General features: G+C 41.2%; 2 protein-coding genes across 2 annotated transcripts in view; one reads left to right on the top strand and one right to left on the bottom strand.

Moving 5' to 3' along the window:
* The window catches only part of LOC138982151 (solute carrier family 23 member 1-like), a 23,621-nt gene extending 2,722 nt beyond the window's left edge, over positions 1–20,899 (bottom strand). Inside the window, exons 1-10 of the mRNA XM_070355372.1 lie at positions 20,746–20,899; positions 15,647–15,808; positions 13,704–13,861; positions 6,455–6,570; positions 5,288–5,370; positions 4,594–4,775; positions 3,889–4,003; positions 3,078–3,234; positions 1,898–2,151; positions 586–651 (exon numbers count right to left, since the gene is read on the bottom strand). Coding sequence (XP_070211473.1) covers positions 586–651; positions 1,898–2,151; positions 3,078–3,234; positions 3,889–4,003; positions 4,594–4,775; positions 5,288–5,370; positions 6,455–6,570; positions 13,704–13,861; positions 15,647–15,808; positions 20,746–20,757 — 1,305 coding nt within the window. The 5' untranslated portion in view covers positions 20,758–20,899. The remainder of the gene's footprint in view (positions 1–585; positions 652–1,897; positions 2,152–3,077; positions 3,235–3,888; positions 4,004–4,593; positions 4,776–5,287; positions 5,371–6,454; positions 6,571–13,703; positions 13,862–15,646; positions 15,809–20,745) is intronic.
* The window catches only part of LOC138982156 (uncharacterized), a 383,732-nt gene that overhangs the window by 311,186 nt on the left and 50,500 nt on the right, over positions 1–22,046 (top strand). The window lies entirely within an intron of this gene.

Here is a 22,046-nt window from a genome sequence, read left to right as displayed (position 1 = left end):
TTTTCGACAAGCACTTTCATTCTAAAAATGTATTTCTGTTATTATTGTATGTGAGATTGTTTTGTATGTCGCCAGAATGGACGGAAAAAAAATGTTGGATGTCACTGTCCGAGTTGCCCATTTTGATGGGTTTTTTTTTTCTTGTGCTGCATTTGCACAATGTCAGAAGAATGACGCAGCAGTCAAGTTAGCGCACGTGACTGCGGGGAAGGGAAATAATTCCTCTACATTTTCTGTGATTTTTTATTATAGACGTGTGTAATATATATATCCCAACCCACCCTTTTTTGTTTACATTCATATTTTCTTTCACTAATTACAACCAAGAAACAAACAGATTAGGATATGTGTAGATCAGGTGCAGCTAGGCGTAGCCAGATTAGCTTTCAGCAAGGTACCAGGGCGGAGGTGCACGAGATAGTTACCACCCAAACGGCGGGAGCCACCCACCGGGTTGGATTGGTTGAAATTGAGATTTGTTGTGATTTCATCGAATCAGATCCCGCGGTTTGTTCTCTCCCGTTTTGGGTGGCACCCACTTTCGGTTCGCGCACCTCAGCCCAGGATGTCCAAGGATGTACCTACCTTGCCAACTAGTGATAGAGCAACCAATATGAGGCCGGCAAGCACCAACACTGAACGGCTGGCTGTCTGGAAACAGAAAATACAAACAACATGTGAAACCTTTACCCCAAAAAACGGAGTATGACTACCTAAGTGAGGGTCGTGGGTGTGGATGGAGGGAGGGGGGAGGGGGGGGGGGGGGGTCGGAGATACCAGCTATTCCTGTAAACGCACACTAGTGCAAAACCCCGGCCACTGCACATGGGAGTTTCAGCTCACTAACTCAAATGAAGCAGGAGAAACGAGCTTCATACGGTGACTGACTCATCATAGGTGAAACGTATGCTCGTATGAAAGGTCGGATGAACGAATAAGCGAAGGAGAGAATGGATCAATGAATCGATCAATGCACCAGTCAATCACATAATGAATAAACTCAAGCAAGCAGTCCATCATCTCTTTCATTCATTTACTCGCCCGCTCGTTTATTTAAACCCTCATTTATTCACACTTACTCACTCATTTATTCACTCATTGCATCTGTTCGTTTATCCATCCATCCATCCATCCACCCATCCATTCATCCATGTATATTTTGACCAGAAATTGGGGATATCTGCTGCCTTTGGCCACTTTTACGATCGGTCTTATTCAAGAAAACAACAACACAGTAAGCTTTGATTAAATATAGCTTTAAGTGAGACAAACCAGCGGTGCCTTAAAGTCGTCTCCGAACCTAGGCTGAAGGCTCGAACAAATGTGTACGTTTACGTACGTGCGTGGTTCGAATGGCGATTAAGATGGGGGGAAAGTCAAGGCTTCGGGCGTAGTTTATTAGCTTTAGAAACGATTATTGTTGGTACATGTTTCCTATTGTGTCCGCAGTAACAAGTGTGATTTAAGTATTAGCTGATAAATGCTTTCGACGACCAAAGTAGAGAAAACATCAGCTTGTGGATAAAACATTTTCCTTTTGTGGAAAACTGCTTCACTTCGCTTTGCTTTCAATGTTTATGACTTCACAGTCAAGAGCATCCTGAACTCAGTTCAGGATGAGTCAAGAGAGCAACAAGACTTTGATAGCAATGTACTAGCTGCAGAAATTGTGTTTGGTGCAAGAAGGTTTCAAGTGTCTGCAATAAGAACTGACTGTGACGTATTGTGGGGAGAAATAAGCCTACTCACACAAATTAAATCAAAGGAAACAAATTTTGATTAAATTAACGTTTTCTTGTGTGAAAGAAATGTTAAACCGACAGAATGCGACGGTTTGTCTTTTTTTTTTTTTCTTCCTTTGTTTTGGGGGGAGGGGGGGGGGTAGGGAGGTTGGTACCTTTGTAAGACTGAGCATAGCGATGTTCCCGCTGTAGGATGTCGTGGCGTGGCAAGCCCCTACTGCTCCGGACAAGAAACTGCCCACACCCTCAATGAAAATCCCGCGAGACATGGCGTGATCTGGAGGGGGCATCACGTGACAGCACTTGGCGGCTGCGTAGTAATCTCCCACTGACTCGACAAAGGACGAAAGGACTGCAGCGGAGAAACCTATAGCGGCTGCCACACTGATAGACGGGGGTCCAAATTGTCCTGGACAGGTTTAATACAAAAATAAATAAATGAATAAATGAATATTATATAAATAGATAAATAAGTAAATAAAATGAATAAGTAAATACAATAAATAATGAATAGTAAATAAATAAGTAAAGAAATAAATAAATACAGAAACAAACAAAGGATGGATATATAACTGAAACATTGATGACTGATAAAAAGGAGAAAGACAGAAGAAAAAAAAAAGAAAGAAAGAAAGACAGACAGACAGAAGGAAAGAAAGAAAGAAAGAAAGAAAGAAAATAAGAAAGCAAAAAACAAAACGAAAACATGATGGATAGATAACTGAACAGTAAATGACTGGAAAACAAACAAGAAAGAAAGAAAGGAGAAAGAAACAAAGAAACAAAGAACTGGAAAAAATATCTAACAGAAAAAATGACAAATATGAAAATAATGGCTGAAGGATGAATATCAGAATTTTTTTTACAAAACACGACAGTTTAAAACGTTATTACATTTTTTCATGACTAACTCACAGACATATTGTGCGATTAGTCACATGAATAGTTAGTTTTGTCTACTGCGTCTCTTGCTTGTCTTCTCTGTTGACTGACAGGTCGAAGTTCTTGTGAAAGGTTGTTTTTGTGTGCTTTTTTTCCTGCATTAAACGTTTCAATTATATAACCTTCCTTGTTGTCTTAACATGAACTTAAAAGACCGTAAAAGTCTTAAAAGACCAACTGAAAAGACCGTTGGGTCGATATATTTGTGCAAGTAACGTATTTTTGTCAATAACAAACGTTCCAACAACTTACCTTTCTTGTTTTTTTATTCTTTCTTCCTTGTTGTCTATTTATTCTTCAATAGGAAAGTCATTTGTGTTTCGGATGTTTTTAAAGGTATAATTGCTGCGTCTTATGTTTGCTTACGAACAGCGTCAACTTCAGAATTCTTACCCGGGTATGTGATCTGGAACCAGGGTGTGTTCCTGATGATGGACATCTTGGCGTCGGTCCTAGAGTAGTAAAACGGATGGCTCTTGTCGTCCGGCAAGGCATTGGTCACCGTCAGGACCCCGCACACTATCCACATCACTATCATGGCTAGCAAGATCTGCACACACACACACACACCCACACACACACACACACACACACACAAACACACACACACACACACACACACAAACACACACACACATAAACACACGCACACACACACACCCCCCCACACACACACACACACACACACATACGCACATACGTTACCAATAACGCCTGTAGTATGAACATTGTTTCGACACAGAGTACGATTAGTTACGTCTGTCTGAGTGTATACCGACGGTCCAAATTTGTTTAATCAAAGAATGATGTCATGACGATTGTATCGCTTCTATGTGGAAAGAGTTTTGTTGTATTTGCTTTGCTATGACAGAAACTGATGTTGAGTTCAGTCAGTCAGTGAATCACTAATTCAGTCAGTCAGTTAGTCAGTCTATCAGTCAGTCAGTCAGTCAGCCAATTGTGATCATTTTATGGATTGATTGTGTGAGAGAGTGGGTGAGTTAGTGAGTGAAGTAGGATCGTAGTGAGTGAGTGAGTGCTTGAGTGCGTAAGTGAGTGAGAGAGGGAGCGTACGAGCAAGCGAACGAGATTCAGTAATTGAGTGAGTGAGTTAGTTAGCTGAATTAGTAACGATTGAGTTTCCGAGTAAGTTAATGATTCAGATGATGTGACGAGTTGTTTTACAACAGTAAAGGGAAGTTACCGGTAAGAGTTGGAAGATTGGCAAGTTGGTACGCTTGCTTCCCTTGCCGCAGCCTGGTATAGGGATTTGGATCTTGGTCATGTAGAGAGCAAATATGATCACCAGTACCGCGCTCCTGACAACCACAAAGTGAATTACCATTAAAACACGAGATTACCAAACACAGCTGGAACAAACATTTCAAAATTGATTTCAAAAGTTATTTCCGGAATATGTCTATTCTACTTACCCCAGCGCGAAGGTATTCACTCTTTCACAGCCCACACACACATGACAGAGATATTTCCAGAATGTGTCTAATCTACTAACCCCAGCGCAAGGGTATTCACTTATTAACAGCCCATACACACCGGCAGAGTTATTTCCAGAATGTGTCTATTCTACTAACCCCAGCGCAAGGGTATTCACTCTTTCACAACCCACACACACCTGACAGAGTTATTTCCAGAATGTGTCTAATCTACTAACCCCAGCGCAAGGGTATTCACTTATTAACAGCCCATACACACCGGCAGAGTTATTTCCAGAATGTGTCTATTCTACTAACCCCAGCGCAATGGTATTCACTCTTTCACAACCCATACACACCCGACAGAGTTATTTCCGGAATGTGTCTAATCTACTAACCCCAGCGCAAGGGTATTATCTTTAACAGCCCATAAAAAGACGACAGAGTTATTTCCGGAATGTGTCTATTCTACTTACCCCAGCGCGATAGCAGGGTTGTACTTGGCGTAGATGACGGGCAGCTTGAAGAGGGAGAGGCCAATGAGGGCGATGGTGGGGGCCACGGTAAGCGGTCCGATGCGATGCAAGATTGGTCGGATCAGACCTATCCCTCCTATCGCCACCTCGACTAGTGACGCCACCATCAGACTGCCCGACAGCTACCAGAAAGATTGAAAGTTAAATCACTTCTGTGACGTCATATTTTTGTGTCCGATATGATGCAAGATTGGTCGGATCAGACCCATCCCTCCTATCACCACCTCGACTAGTGACGCCACCATCAAACTGACCGACAGCTGCCAGAAAGATTGAAAGTTAAATCACTTCTGTGACGTCATATTCTTGTGTCCGATATGATGCAGGATTGGTCGGATCAGAACCATACCTCTTATCACAAACTCCACGCCTTATCGTGTACACGATCAATTTCACCGACGCATATCTGGCCTGGCAGCCTGCAGCCAATAAGAGCATCCTTGCAATTTGACGCATCTTTGAAATCAACAGCCTTGCAGTTTCTCGTGCAAAATGGGATTTTTAATTTATTTTGATTTCATTTTTGTTTTTGCTGAATGAATTTCAGAAAGTAAACCTGTATCACTGTGTCGTATAATTACTGTTGTTTTTAATTCGTACTGCCAGTTGAGAGCTCAATAAGAGTTGAGTTTACCTGTTGCAGCTTATCTTCCAGACTCAGACCTAGAGGATGGTAATCAGCCGTGACGTTGGCCACTAATGTGTCGTTTCCCATTGCTGAAAAAAAACACCAAATTACTGTCAAATACAAAATAATGGGAACAAAGATATCACTTCGCATGGTACTACATTCTGCCACGTTACATTGTGGGATTATCATAAACGCAATCGTATCTAAACACATCACACTCAAAGGACACGAACGTTCTACAGGCAACACTAATTAACTGTCATTGCAAAAACCTAGCCAAGGAAGGAAGGAACTCAGCCGATAAAGTATGCAAGCAAATAACCAACCATCTGACCAAAGAACAAGGTATTTCAAGTATTATTTAAATATGTGTAGGTTCGTTTCGATCCCCGGATTCGAAAACCAGTTGGTTTAAACTTCAGGGCCGGACCAAATGAGTTGTAAGGGGGGGGGGGGGTTCCTCCTTTTTTTGGGGGGGGCAAATCAGCGAAGTGGCGAAGCCACAAGCGCGCGCCTGCAAAGCAGGCGCGCGAACTAGGGGGGTCCGGGGGCATGCTCCCCCGGAAAATTTTTGAAAAACGGTTAAAATCTGTGCAATCTGGTGCATTCTGGGCCTTGTTTTGAGGGTTAAGAGCAGCATTGTTTTGTTGCTAAAACTAGTAAAAAAAAAAATCACTCAAAGCAAGGTACATGCTTTTTCCAGGGGTGGGGTTCCGGAACCCCTGGAACCCCCCCCCTGGGTCCGGCCCTGAAACAATATTTTTATTTCTGTTTACATATTCATCAAATGTATGTACTTATATAGATATGAAGACAACAACGTTTTTCGTCGCCAGTTAAGTAGAATGCCCCTGAACAATACAATTAACTTGTTTGGGGGCATGTGCGTTTCCCTTCACATACTTGTCTCAGTCAGATTGTCCATTGTTAACTCGTTTAATTAAAAATATTTTTTTTTTAAATTAGGTATATTTGATTGTCCTTGGGGAATTCCTTCAAGGAAATTCGGGCTGCTTTCCCTTGGGATAGCGTGAAGCGACACAATCGCGCTACCCAATTTTTCCTTTTTTCTTCTTCTTTGCTTTGTTCCAAGGTCTGAGACTTTCGCTGTGACCTTGGCATCTTTATCGCGCGCAATTTAGCTAAATAGTGGAAAACAACACTACTGACCGTAATCAGAAACTGAATGAGACGGTTCGCTTTCGACACAGGCCCAGCCAGGGATGTGACTGAGAGCTATCAGAGGCACGAGGAACGAGGAGGAAGGGCCCTGAAACACGGGAAGTCTGCAACACAGTTACAGGGATGATGTTAATCAACAAGCAGTCCGCAACACAGAACAGGCAATCTGCAATAGAAATAATTATATAGCAATGACGTTAATCAGAACACAGAACAGGCAGTCTGCAATAGAGTTATAGGGATGACGTCAATGAGAACCCGTCGCGATATAACCTTGAATGGTTGAAAACGACGTTAAACACCAAATAAAGAAAGAAAGAAAGAAAGTCAATGAGAACAGGCAGTCTGCAATAGAGTTATAGGGATGACGTCAATGAGAACAGGCAGTCTGCAACAGAGTTATAGTGATGACATCAATGAGAACAGGCAGTCTGCAACAAAGATACAGGAATGACGGTAATCAGAACAAGCAGCCAGACATAACGGACAGTCCGCAGGGATGGTTTAAACCAGAACAAGGCAGCCTTCAACAGAATTACAGTGAAGACATTAATCATATCGGACATATCGGCCAGTCCGCAGGGATGGTTCAAACCAGAACAAGGCAGCCTTCAACAGAGTTATAGGGATGACGGTAATAAGAACAGGTAGTCTGCAGCAGAGCTATAGGGATGACGGTAATAAGAACAGGTAGTCTGCAGCAGAGCTATAGGGATGACGGTAATAAGAACAGGTAGTCTGCAGCAGAGCTATAGGGATGACGGTAATAAGAACAGGTAGTCTGCAGCAGAGCTATAGGGATGACGGTAATAAGAACAGGTAGTCTGCAGCAGAGCTATAGGGATGACGGTAATAAGACCAGGTAGTCTGCAGCAGAGCTATAGGGATGACGGTAATAAGAACAGGTAGTCTGCAGCAGAGCTATAGGGATGACGGTAATAAGAACAGGTAGTCTGCAACAGAGCTATAGGGATGACAGTAATAAGAACAGGTAGTCTGCAACAGAGCTATAGGGATGACGGTAATAAGAACAGGTAGTCTGCAACAGAGCTATAGGGATGACGGTAATAAGAACAGGTAGTCTGCAGCAGAGCTATAGGGATGACAGTAATAAGACCAGGCAGCCTTCAACAGAGCTATAGGGATGACGGTAATAAGAACAGGTAGTCTGCAACAGAGCTATAGGGATGACGGTAATAAGAACAGGTAGTCTGCAGCAGAGCTATAGGGATGACAGTAATAAGAACAGGTAGTCTGCAGCAGAGCTATAGGGATGACGGTAATAAGAACAGGTAGTCTGCAGCAGAGCTATAGGGATGACAGTAATAAGACCAGGCAGCCTTCAACAGAGCTATAGGGATGACGGTAATAAGAACAGGTAGTCTGCAACAGAGCTATAGGGATGACGGTAATAAGAACAGGTAGTCTGCAGCAGAGCTATAGGGATGACGGTAATAAGAACAGGTAGTCTGCAACAGAGCTATAGGGATGACAGTAATAAGACCAGGCAGCCTTCAACAGAGCTATAGGGATGACGGTAATAAGAACAGGTAGTCTGCAGCAGAGCTATAGGGATGACGGTAATAAGAACAGGTAGTCTGCAACAGAGCTATAGGGATGACAGTAATAAGACCAGGCAGCCTTCAACAGAGCTATAGGGATGACGGTAATAAGAACAGGTAGTCTGCAACAGAGCTATAGGGCTGACGGTAATAAGAACAGGTAGTCTGCAACAGAGCTATAGGGATGACGGTAATAAGACCAGGTAGTCTGCAACAGAGCTATAGGGATGACGGTAATAAGAACAGGTAGTCTGCAACAGAGCTATAGGGATGACGGTAATAAGAACAGGTAGTCTGCAACAGAGCTATAGGGATGACGGTAATAAGAACAGGTAGTCTGCAACAGAGCTATAGGGATGACGGTAATAAGAACAGTTAGTCTGCAACAGAGCTATAGGGATGACGGTAATAAGAACAGGTAGTCTGCAACAGAGCTATAGGGATGACGGTAATAAGAACAGGTAGTCTGCAACAGAGCTATAGGGATGACGGTAATAAGAACAGGTAGTCTACAACAGAGCTATAGGGATGACGGTAATAAGAACAGGTAGTCTGCAACAGAGCTATAGGGATGACGGTAATAAGAACAGGTAGTCTGCAACAGAATAACAGTGAAGACATTAATCAGTTGGGACAGTCAACAGGGATGGTTTAAACCAGAACAAGACACGGCAAGCACGGCAAATAGGCTCGACTTGAGAAATATGGGCAAAACCTGTGAGCATAAGTAGCAGCAGCAACACGATTAGCAAACCGAACACGGGGTAACACACAAGAAAAATTATGCAGACATTCCTAAAACAAGAATGATTACTATCGCTAACTTAATATAGTAGACATGACACTATTTGGGAGGTTTGAGACATGTACACAAAAAAACGTTATTGTCAAGATTTGCACAGGGGCTTGAACAAGAGAAACCCCAAATATTAAATCGAAGACCAGTTTCGTAATGACCTGAACTGGCAGAATCTAGGAACGTCATCAGCAGCTGTTGCAACATTAGCAGCGGCAGCAACAACAACAACAACAACAACAACAACAACAAAAACAACAACAACAACAAAAACAACAACACGAAAAGTATTAGCAGGAAGAAGAAGAAGAAGAAGAAGAAGAAGAAGAAGAAGAAGAAGAAGAAGAAGAAGAAGAAGAAGAAGAAGAAGAAGAAGAAGAAGAAGAAGAAGAAGAAGAAGAGAAGAAGAAGAAGAAGAAGAAGAAGAAGAAGAAGAAGAAGAAGAAGAAGAAGAAGAAGAAGAAGAAGAAGAAATAGAAGAAAAAGAAGAAGAAGAAGAAGAACAACAACAACAACAACAACAACAACAACAACAACAACAACAACAACAACAACAACAAGTCCCTTGAGGCGAAATGACTACATTTAGCCAAGCTGTCGAACTCACAGAATGAAACTGAACGCACTGCATTTCATTCACAGGAAGGGCTTTGCCTTTCATGATGGCAACTGTAATATTACAGAAAAATGTTTAGAGTATAGTTCACCCACACCATCCCCAATCCCACTGATTCTGTGAAGAGCAAGCGCTTCCACTCCCTACCCCCCCCCCCCCCACACACACACACACACACACACACACACACACACACACACAGAATGTTTTTATAGTTTAGTTTACAATATCACACACTCGATCCCCGATCCCAATGGTCATGTGAAGAGCAAGTGCTTCCACACACACCCTCACCCCCTTACCGCTCAACACGTACACACCTTCTCCCTCCAACACACACCCTCTCCCCGCTAACAAAAACTAACCAAAACCCATCCCCGTCCGCACACAGTGAAAACTGAACATGCTCAGTTATATGTTTTCTTTATTAGAAGGACCGCTACATTAGGGGAAGGCAGCTTGCACCTTGGTTTCTGGGTTCGCTGGGGACGATGATCAAATTCAGAGTACCATCACCATTCTGTGCTGAAGGTGCTATCAGAACTGCTTTGCCATGTGATTCTGAAGATGCTTCCAGAGGTTTCTACACTACCCGTCATAAAAAGTAGGCAGATGCGTTTTAGGGCAGATCTTACTCATGAGGCTGTTGATTGAAAAACTAAATATATGACTGAAAAGGCTATTAATTTCCCTACTTTATTCAGAAACCAATTGGGTTTACATGACGTAGTGTCTATGCAGTGGAACCTACAACACAGACACCCCCCCCCCCCCCCCCCACCAAAAAAAAAAATCAAATTCGCAAAATCAAGCTTCCCGTGTTAAAATCAACAACAAAAATCAGAACAACTAAACCGAAACATGTTTTGAATGTCGTTAGACAGAACAATCAAATCTGCATCCAAAATAGTCGGTTTTGTTCACATATCTTGTCTAACATGAACGCTATGGCATGCTGAGCGGTGTAGGTGTCAATCCTCACAGAAGGCAGTTTTTGAAGCCATTTTAACGGGTAATGAGAAAAAAAATGGTACATTTCAGGAACTCCTCAACGCATTGTCCTAAAACTGTCAGTGATTTGTGCTAACACATGTCGTAAAGTACACACAGAATCTCAAGTCATGTGAGATATTAGTTCTGCTGTTGTGCGACATGCCAGAAAGAATTTTTAAAATAAAGATGTACCCTGTCCAATAAACTGATTTAAAAAAAATTACCATGCATTAAGAAAAATGAAAGCTTCAATTTACCTTTACTTTCATACATTTTCAACTATGACTGTTCACAGCGCACTTGTACGCATAAACACATTCCTGGAAAATGCTCTTTCAAGAGCCATGATCAGTTAAGCATGTCAGCCGTGAGCTTTGCTAGGCGTAGGCCGACATTTGCGCTCAGCGCTCTGAATGAGTAACATTTTTAAAGATTAATTTCGCTTTGAAATCCTCATACCACCCATGTCTGATAAAGTATGTACATGACATTTAATTATGTGGCGCATCTGTTATTATTCTTGAAGATAACAATGAATTATTTGTGTTTTAATGAGCCAGCAAAGACCTACCATCAATTTAATAACTCTTTCTGGCATGTCCATTAACAGCAGACCTAATATCTCAAATGACTTGAAAATCCGTATGAACTTTTCCACATGTGTTAGCACAAATCACCGTAACTTTAAAGGAAATGCTTTGAGGAGTTACAAATAAGCACCGGTTTTTGTCTCTTTACCAAATAAAACGGCCTCAAAAACCGCCTTTTACAGCTTCTCAGAGGAATGACACCTACACCATTCAGCATGCCATAATGTCATTGTTAGACCAGATATGTGAACAAAACTGACTGATTTGGATGCAGATTTAATTGGTTTTTCTACTGACGTGCAGAAGATGTTTTGTTTTGGCAGTTCTGATTTTGTTTTCAATTTTAACGCGGGAACATATGATTTTGCGAATTTGATTTTGCGGGGTGTCTGTGTTGTAGGTTCCACTGTATAGACACTTTGTCATATAAACCAAACCTATTTTTTTAATAGACTAGGGGGATGAATGGCCGGCCTTTTCAGTCATATACAGGATGAATAAAAAAAATGCAACCCTAAACAATGTTAATAACTTCTACATCTGTTGACTTAATCACTTTATTTTTAAGATACATAAACCGCAGCCAATGTATGACCCTTCCGCAAAGTGGAAATTTTGTAGATCAAATGTGACTGGTCAAATGGTCTGACTTTTGTGCTATTAAAAAAAAAATTCCAAATTCGGCGGTCGACTCAATAAATTGAAGTTTGACCATGAGTAGTATCAATACTTACTTGATGTAAACCCTCCAGACTTTTAGCTTTTATATCATCGGAATGTCTGAGTATACACAAACACCCCCCTTCACCCCCTAGATCATCAGTGACCTGAAGAAAACAGTTATAGATAGATTCAGGGCAATCACTATACAGGAAAGCTTTCGTTCTATTGATAATTTCAGGGGTGTAATTTGGAACACATTTTTGAGAAATTGTAAATGTCGGACCAATCCGCCTACAGACTCGGAACTTTGTAGAATGGTCGGGGAAGAATTGAAGTTCATGCACAACAACTATGAACATATTTGCTAAACTCAATTGACTGGAACATTAACCCCTTCGTTGTAAAGTGCAATGTCGCACAATTTTCATCAATGAAATGCATGCATTCATCCACAAGGAAATGTTCTGATCTTGTCTATAATTGCTGTATTCAAGTCACTGATTGTCCAATGTTCAGACCTGGGAACCCATACGATTTCGCCGTATTTTGTACACAGACACACACACACAGACACACACACAGACACACACACACACCACGACCCTCGTCTCGATTCCCTCTTTATGTTAAAACATTTAGTCAAAACTTGACTAAATGTAAAAACAGCAACAACAACAACCACGAAGACGACGATGACAACGACGCCAAAACAGCTTTCCTGACAACCTTTGAGAGTCCGGAAGTCGTACAAACGTAGTGCATGAACATGACGAGGGCGACTTCATGTACACCTACTACCACGACTTTACCAATCTTACGCTTCAAAGCTTTTGATTGAATGTTGCTACTTTCTTGTACAGCAACGAATAGTACTGTGGCGACGACTAAAGTTACTTCTATTACTTCTTTTACTACTACTACTACTACTACTACTACTACTACTACTACTACTACTACTACTACTACTACTACTACTACTACTACGACTACTACGACTACTACGACTACTACTACAACTACTACTCTTCCTCCTCCTTCTCCTACTACTACTTCTATTTCTACTGCTTCTGCCTCTGCTGGTTCTACTACTACTACTACTACTACTACTACTACTACTACTACTACTACTACTACTACTGGTTCTGCTACTACTACTACTACTCGTTCTGTTGCTACTACTACTACTACTACTACTACTACTACTACTACTACTCGTTCTGCTGCTACTACTACTACTACTACTACTACTACTACTACTACTACTATTACTGGTTCTGTTGCTACTACTACTACTACTACTACTACTACTACTACTACTACTACTACTACGACTACTACGACTACTACTACAACTACTACTCTTCCTCCTCCTTCTCCTACTACTACTTCTATTTCTACTGCTTCTGCCTCTGCTGCTTCTACTACTACTACTACTACTACTGGTTCTGCTACTACTACTACTACTACTACTACTACTACTACTACTACTACTACTCGTTCTGTTGCTACTACTACTACTACTACTACTGGTTCTGCTGCTACTACTACTACTACTACTACCGGTTCTGTTGCTACTACTACTACTACTACTACTACTGGTTCTGCTACTACTACTACTACTACTACTGGTTCTGTTGCTACTACTACTACTACTACTACTATTATTGGTTCTACTGCTACTACTACTACTGGTTCTGTTGCTACTACTACTACTACTACTACTACTACTACTACTACTACTGGTTCTGCTACTACTACTACTACTACTACTACTACTACTACTACTGGTTCTGTTGCTACTACTACTACTACTACTACTGGTTCTGCTGCTACTACTACTACTACTACTACTGGTTCTGTTGCTACTACTACTACTACTACTACTGGTTCTGCTGCTACTACTACTACTACTACTACTGGTTCTGCTGCTGCTGCTGCTTCTATTACTATTACTACTACTACTACTACTACTACTACTACTACTACATTTGTTACTGCTATGACTACCTTTACGCACCTGACGCCGATGAGGGTCTGGCAGATGGTGCATAGTCCCTGCATGAAGAGCGTGGTGCCGAACAGACGTGCCCGGATGGAGTGACCCAGGTCAGCACACAGCGCGTCCGAGATGACGGACGACATGGTCAGTGCTGACGCCAGGCTGATGAGCACATGCTGCACACGACAGATACACTGACTGACTGACTGACTGACTGACCGACTGACTGGCTAACTGACTGACTGACTGACTGGCTAACTGACTGACTGACTGACTGACTGACTGACTAACTGGCTAACTGACTGACTGACTGACTGACCGACTGACCGACTGACTGTCTAATTGACTGACTGACTGACCGATCGACCGACCGACCGACCGACCTGACTGGCTGGCTGACTGACTGACTGACTTGACTGGCTGGCTGACTGACTGACTGACTGACGTACTGACTGTCTAACTGACTGGCAGACAGGCTGACTGACTGACTGACTGACTGACTGATCTTTAATACACAAGGATAGAGGTTTAAGGTACAGCCTTGTCTTACAACATGTCCTACTATCTAAAGCACAAACCGACGTTATGGTGTAATTTTGGCGTAACACATTTTAAACAGCTTTTCGAGAGGAGGACAAAACTGATTATTCGTATCATTAAAATGGGGTGTATATTCGTTCCTGGTATGAATAGAGAGATAAAAGAATGTTCATGCATAAATGCATTGCCAATCGTATTTGAGATAATATTTCTCATGGATAATGAGTTACTTAGTCTTAAACACACAAAAAACATCAACTTCGCTAAGAATCGAGTGACACCAAATTTCCACGACGACATCGAAACATGAAAACAAATTAAGGATATTTGTTCAATGGTATAGCCTAAATGCATTTAATGTGTATTCGAGATGTGGCTGTGGATGTGTCTGTGTGTTTTTGTGTCTGTGTGTGTATGTTTGTGTGTCTCTGTGTGTGTCTGTGCATAGCTGTGTGTGTATGTTAATCTGCCTGTATCTGTTTCTGTGTACGTGAGCATACATTTTAACAGGTTAACGTTTCACATTGAAGAATGCAAATACCCGTTACAATGATTTCATAGCTTAAGGGACACGATTCTATCTCATCGTTGTGTGTCCGTACGTCTTATTGCGTTCAAAATAAACAAAGTGTACGCCTTCATGACCTTATAAATTGTAGCAAATTAGCATCAGGCAAAATGCTGCGTGATTAAAAACCGGATTATAATACTCAGCTTATCAGGGTCAGAACATCAACCTGGCTGTGTTAGAGCAGCAATCGCGTGTGTGTGTGTGTGTGTGTGTGTGTGTGTGTGTGTGTGTGTGTGTGTGTGTGCGTGTATGTGTGCGTACGTGCGTGCGTGAGTGCGTGCGTGTGTGTGTGTGTGTGTACGTGTATGTGTGTGTGTGTGTGTGTGTGTGTACGTGTGTGTGTGTGTGTGTACGTGTGTGTGTGTGTGTGTGTGTGTACATGTGTGTGTGTGTGTGTGTGTGTGTGTGTGTGTGTGTGTGTTTGTCTGTCTGTGTATCTGTTTTCGTGTGTGACTGTTCGTGTCCCTGTCAGTGTCAGCCTATATGTGTGTCTTTGTGTGTGTGCGTGTGTCGGTGAAAAGCATTCTACGTCAACTGGTTACAAGTCTTTTGTTTGAGTTAGTTGATGTACGCACACGATGTAATTTCAAACACACAATATCAATTGCAAACTAACGAAACGTTAAAAAAAAATATACTCAAAATGTAATGTAAAGCTTGCTTTCCATAAAAAAAAATGGTGTCTCTTGTTTTCCAGATTGTTTGCGTGGATAAAAAGTATAGTTAATAATTTTCTTTGAATAATTTTTCCTTCGTTGAAACTCTGTTTTATTCTTTAACATATTCATGAAATTTATATTCATCTGTCTGACATATTGATGTACCCATTCACAATTGATTTTATACTCACTTGAAGAGCTATAAATACAGACACTGAAATCGGTGGAATCTCGGTCAGCCTGTAACGCAATGCATGACTTTCAGTCTCGGTTGTCTCCATAACAACCTCATCGTTAGTCTCGGTCAGCAGGACTTGGATGGCTTTTGAGTTCTGGTCTTGGTCAAGCCCGTTCTGTTTCATATTTGAAAGAAAGAAAAAAGTAGATATTTTAATTAGATATCACAACGACTAAACGAAGCAGGGTGTATCGTTTTTGCCCTTTCTTCCAAAGTAAAATCCCTGACGTCAAAAGAAAAATAAACTTCAAGAATATGTTACAATTAAAAAAATACATTTATGTAAATGTCTCGAATCTTCTTCTGCATGTGCTCGTATGTATCCCGGGGAAATGACTCGACTCGACTACGGACTTCAACCAAACGAATTTTGTTTCGGTGACTTAGCCATATCAGCAATTAAAAAGTATTCGTAAGTTAAAGGTCACCGCCATGTTGTGCATGTGTCGGTGTCGTATATAATTAACAAGATAAAAATACTTTTATTTTAAGGTTAGAAACCCCTTTACTGCCACAATTTGTATGAGGTACGTTTTTTGCGATGAAGAACAAAATCAATACTCTGACAAGGGAAACAATCGCTGTATATTTGCCCTTTCAATTGAAGCTATACGATTGCCTCCCTTGGAGACGATTTTCTCAAATTTGATCTGATTGTTATACCGTGAATGTTATGATTTTTTTTTTTTTTTTTACTAAATTCTTCCCGCAGTCAAGGGGTTAGGAGTTAAAATGTTGTCTTTTGAAATGTCTGTGAAGGTGAATGTTGCTTATACTGTCCCTTATCTTGATCTTACCTTGTTTGAGCATTCTGTGAAACAAAGGGACGAAAGCGCTCTAAATACATATGACATGCGCAACACGAGTAAATAAGAGTTATGTGGAACCAGTCTCCCAGCACCTGAGACTATAACAAGCATTGAAATGAACGAGCTACTTCCATCCTGGACTGGGTGGCCGAGTGGTAACGCACTTGCGCTCGGAAGCGAGAGGTTGCGAGTTCGACCCTGGGTCAGGGCGTTAGCAATTTTCTCCCCCCTTACCTAACCTAGGTGGTGGGTTCAAGTGCTAGTCTTTCGGATGAGACGAAAAACCGAGGTCCCTTCGTGTACACTACATTGGGGTGTGCACGTTAAAGATCCCACGATTGACAAAAGGGTCTTTCCTGGCAAAATTGTTTAGGCATAGATAAAAAAATGTCCACCAAAATACCCGTGTGACTTGGAATAATAGGCCGTGAAAAGTAGGAAATGCGCCGAAATGGCTGCGATCTGCTGGTCAATGTGAATGCGTGATGTATTGTGTAAAAAAATTCCATCTCACACGGCATAAATAGATCCCTGCGCCTTGAGTCCGAGTCTGGAGATACGCGCGCGATATAAGACTTCATATAAACAATCCTCATTCTTTGGTTTGGGCAATGTCTAAAAACGACCAAAACAAAACTTGCTCGATGAATCTAGACTATGTATGATATGATACCATTAGTTTACAGAAATATATAAAAATTAAAGCTGAACCAAATAATGTGTATGGGTAGAAAATAGGTTGTTCTTCCATTTGAGATCAAAAACGGGGTCACTCTTGCTTATTTTGATTTGTTGTGTATTTTAGTGTCTGCAAGTTTGCTTTTGCGAATTTGATTTTGGGGGGTGCCCTAGGCCTCTGGTACACTGCATACACACTAATTCATGAAAAAATATATTGTTTTACAGTAGGGGAATGATTTACCTGTCTGACAATATACTTGGTTTCAATATAACTGGCCGCATCACAAAGAGCTACAGCTAAATGTATCTGTTACTTTTTTTTATGACGGGTAGTGTGGAAGTGCAGTGAGGCGTATTCATGATGGGGCATGCAACGAATTACATACCTATATGGCTAGAGAAGGAGCAGCGCCTGTTCTTGAATGTTGTTCGTACACGTGCAGATTTAACGCCAATCATGTCAAAGAAATAAGTGAGATGTACATTGTACAATTTGTTCAGTTATAAGAATCATTGCTCGAACCAAATAAAGTCGTGTCCAAAAGGAAAGGAACGTTAAATGATTTTCACGTGAATTTCTGATCGAAATCCAACACTTGAAAGGCACCTTCCTTTTCGTGTAATTAAGCGATGATGTTCACCTTCACTTATCTCTTCCAGGCACATTCCTTTTCGTGTAATTAAGCGATGATGTTCACCTTCACTTATCTCTTCCAGGCACACTCCTTTTCGTGTAATTAAGCGATGATGTTCACCTTCACTTATCTCTTCCAGGCACACTCCTTTTCGTGTAATTAAGCGATGATGTTCACCTTCATTTATCTCTTCCACTTCCTGCAGGGAACACGAACATCCTTCATTTAAACCACATGCCAGACATCAACCGCCTGAATGCTTTCTTTATGCAGAGTTTTGTTAAATTAATTCAGTAATGACTCCTTTGTCACGCTGATCAATTAATTTGCCTCCGCCACTTCCACCCCCCCCCCCCCCCTGACCCCCTTAAAAAACCAGAAACAAATCCAATTATACACATAATGGAGACACGCTAATTATTTTTGGTGTCCAAGGGTGACGTGCACAACAAATTGACCATCCGAGTGGGAGCCAGGAGCAGGGTAGAAATGGTTGAAATTGAGCTTTGTTTGTGGTTTCAATCTCTTCTTCTTCTTCTTTGTTCATGGGCTTTAGATTCCCACGTTCAATCACGTTTTTAGCACGAGTGGATTTTTACGTGTATGACCGTTTTTACCCCGCCATTCCGGCAGCATACGCCGATTTCGGGGGAGGCATGCTGGGTATTTTCGTGTTTCTATAACCCACCGAACTCTGACATGGATTACAGGATCTTTTCCGTGCGCACTTGGTCTTGTGCTTGCGTGTACACACGAAGGGGGTTAAGTCACTAGCAGGTCTGTCCATAAGTTGACCTGGGAGATCGGAAAAATCTCCACTCTTAACTCACCAGGCGGCAGCGACCGGGATTCGAACTCACGACCTCCCGATTAGGAGGCCGACGTCTTACCACCGCGCCACTGCGCCCGTCTGTGGTTTCAACCAATCTGACTCCCGCGGTTGCCCCCCACTCGGTTTGCAACTTTCTCAGTCGTGCATACCAGCACATGTTAAAGGATGCTCCTATTGCACATGTTAAAGGATGCTCCTATTGCACATGTTAAAGGATGCTCCTATTGCACATGTTAAAGGATGCTCCTATTGCACATGTTAAAGGATGCTCCTATATTGCACATGTTAAAGGATGCTCCTATTGCACAAAGAAGCATAGACACATCTGTGACGGTGAACAGAAGCGTGCACACGCGAGAAGGACGATAACATTTATATCATAACTTTGAATGAAGTCATTCTGATGATGTTCCCAACACTCTAGACAGAAGTGTTCCGCTTTTGAACACACTTCAATAACACGTTTTGAACACTTTGTGACATAGTTCATTGTTCTACTGGCACACGAAGCGCACATTAGTGTTCACTAGTATTCAAATGAACACTTTTGGACACTATGTGTTTATTGTGTGTGCTCTTTTGCTAGTAGAATTATTACATGAATGTAACAAAAGTTGAACCCTTCTGTCTTGAGGGTTGTAAACGGGGGAATTACTTGTTTGTTGACTATACCATAAATACATATACAGATATATATATATAAACATATACACAAACTGAACAAACTCAGAAATGACCACCACACCCCAGAAAAGAGTGTTTTCATATGATTATTTAACAAGTCGCGTAAGGCGAAATTACTACATTTAGTCAAGCTGTGGAACTCACAGAATGAAACTGAACGTAGTCCGCCGCTAGTGCAAAAGGCAGTGAAAGTGACGAGCCTGTTCGGCGCGGTAGCGATTGCGCTGTGCTTCATAGCACGCTTTACTGTACCTCTCTTCGTTTTAACTTTCTGAGCGTGTTTTTAATCCAAACATATCATATCTATATGTTTTTGGAATCAGGAACCGACAAGGAATAAGACGAAATAGTTTTTAAAACGATTTCGGAAATTTAATTTTGATCATAATTTTTATATTTTTAATTTTCAGAGCTTGTTTTTAATCCAAATATAACATATGTATATGTTTTTGGAATCAGAAAATGACGAAGAATAAGATGAAAATAATTTTGGATCGTTTAATAAAAAAAATAATTTTAATTACAAGTTTCCGATTTTTAATGACCAAACTCACTCATTAGTTTTTAAGCCACCAAGCTGAAATGCAATACCAAACCCCGACCTTCGTCGAAGATTGCTTTGCCAACATTTCAATCAATTTAATGGAAAAATGAGGGTGTGACAGTGCCTCCTCAACTTTTACAAAAATCCGGATATGACGTCATCAAAGGTATCTATCGAAAAAAAGAAAAAAACGTCCGGGGATATCATACCCAGAAACTCTCATGTCAAATTTCATAAAGATCGGCCCAGTAGTTTAGTCTGAATCGCTCTACACACACACACACACAGACAGACAGACAGACAGACAGACACACACACACACACACACACACACACACACACACACATACACCACGACCCTCGTCTCGATTCCCCCCTCTATGTTAAAACATTTAGTCAAAACTTGACTAAATGTAAAAAGGTAGGGGTGTCAGCACATACAATTAAAAGAAAGAACAGTCATAGTGACGTTTAATTTAGTCAATTGAAAACAGAACCAGAACGAATTACAAGAAATAGGCAAACTCGAAAATCTGATATGCATACAATTTTGAATAAGATATCACAAGGCATACATGAGTAAAGTAAAAGGTGAACTAAAAAATTCAAGAAAAGAAATAACCCTAAACTTAATAAAAATAAATTCAGCATACACTATGTATTAATTGTCATGATACACACATGTAAAGTGTGATAACATTGCTGTCTCTTAATGGGCATTCATAAGTTAAACTTGTACTCCTTTGTTGTATATAAGATTTCATGTCTCTGTAACCACAAGAAGAAAAAAACACAATAATAAGCCATTGTGTTCAAACAAGTATGATAACCGAACGAATGTCATCTTGTAAAAGAAACAACTTTTACCTTTTCACCCATTGTTGTCCACGCTTAGTCTATGCGACCATAGTAAATACTGCTAACAGTTTGATATCCAACCATGAAACTGACATACTCACTCCTCTCTTCGTGCAAAACAGAGGTTAGCATAATTTGCATGGCCATGGTGTGATATAAAATATAATTATATGACCCAGTCTCACGAAACCAGGGATAACCGCTGACAGTCCTTTCGCAGCTACAGCTGAAAAACCGAGCCTGGGGCCAATCTGGGTTAATTTGGGATTTTTGTTGATTCTGAAAGCTGAGTTTCTCCTCTTTCGAATGGTATACTTTATTAAACCAGATTCGAACTATAAATGTCATTAAAACGATGTTTTATTGCCCTATCTTATATTTTTGTTGTCTTAAACTTTCAACAATGTGACGTAATCGACCCATTTTCGGCATCGGATTTCTGAAAGTATCCCTCGCAGGGCCTCACTGTATCGCATATGAATGGAAAGGTTGTCGCCTCAACTTTGACCTCAAGTGTGTGCAAACTTTGAATTCGACCAATGAAAAGAATTGTAAAGCGATTTTGGCCTGTAAACAAACGAACACAGACAGCGAGCAACTGACCAACCAGCGTTCCGACGGTTCTGATTGGCCCGCTTCCCATCAAGGGACACAACCGTAACGATTTCCGCGTTCACCCCATGCAAATCAGCAAACGATCGACATTGCTGCTACGATTGCAAAGCTTTTGAATGAGAATGCAGGGCCGTAGCAGCCCTACCGGCCACTCCGGCCATGGCCGGACCAGTTTTTTTTTTTATTTTTTTAAATCGTCTTCATAAGCTTCAGCGCTGTGTTAGGAGGAAGGAGGGGTCGTGACTTAGATCGCACAATGACAGCGTTAAGCGAGAAATTGTCACTAATAGTTGAGGAGAACATAATGGCCAGGGACCGTACCTTTTTATATTTAGTCAAGTTTTGACTAAATATTTTAACATCGAGGGGGAATCGAAACGAGGGTCGTGGTGTATGTGCGTATGTGTGTGCGTGCGTGCGTGCGTGTGTGTGTGTGTGTGTGTGTAGAGCGATTCAGACTAAACTACTGGACCGATCTTTATGACATTTTACATGAGAGTTCCTGGGTATGAAATCCCCGAACGTTTTTTTCATTTTTTTGATAAATGTCTTTGATGACGTCATATCCGGCTTTTCGTGAAAGTTGAGGCGGCACTGTCACGCCCTCATTTTTCAACCAAATTGGTTCAAATTTTGGTCAAGTAATCTTCGACAAAGCCCGGACTTCGGTATTGCATTTCAGCTTGATGGCTTAA

The sequence above is a fragment of the Littorina saxatilis genome, linkage group LG12 (assembly GCF_037325665.1).
Source record: "Littorina saxatilis isolate snail1 linkage group LG12, US_GU_Lsax_2.0, whole genome shotgun sequence".
Lineage (NCBI taxonomy): Eukaryota > Metazoa > Mollusca > Gastropoda > Littorinimorpha > Littorinidae > Littorina > Littorina saxatilis.
The sequence above is the reverse complement of the archived record's forward strand: the minus strand, read 5'-3'. Positions and strand labels throughout refer to the sequence as shown.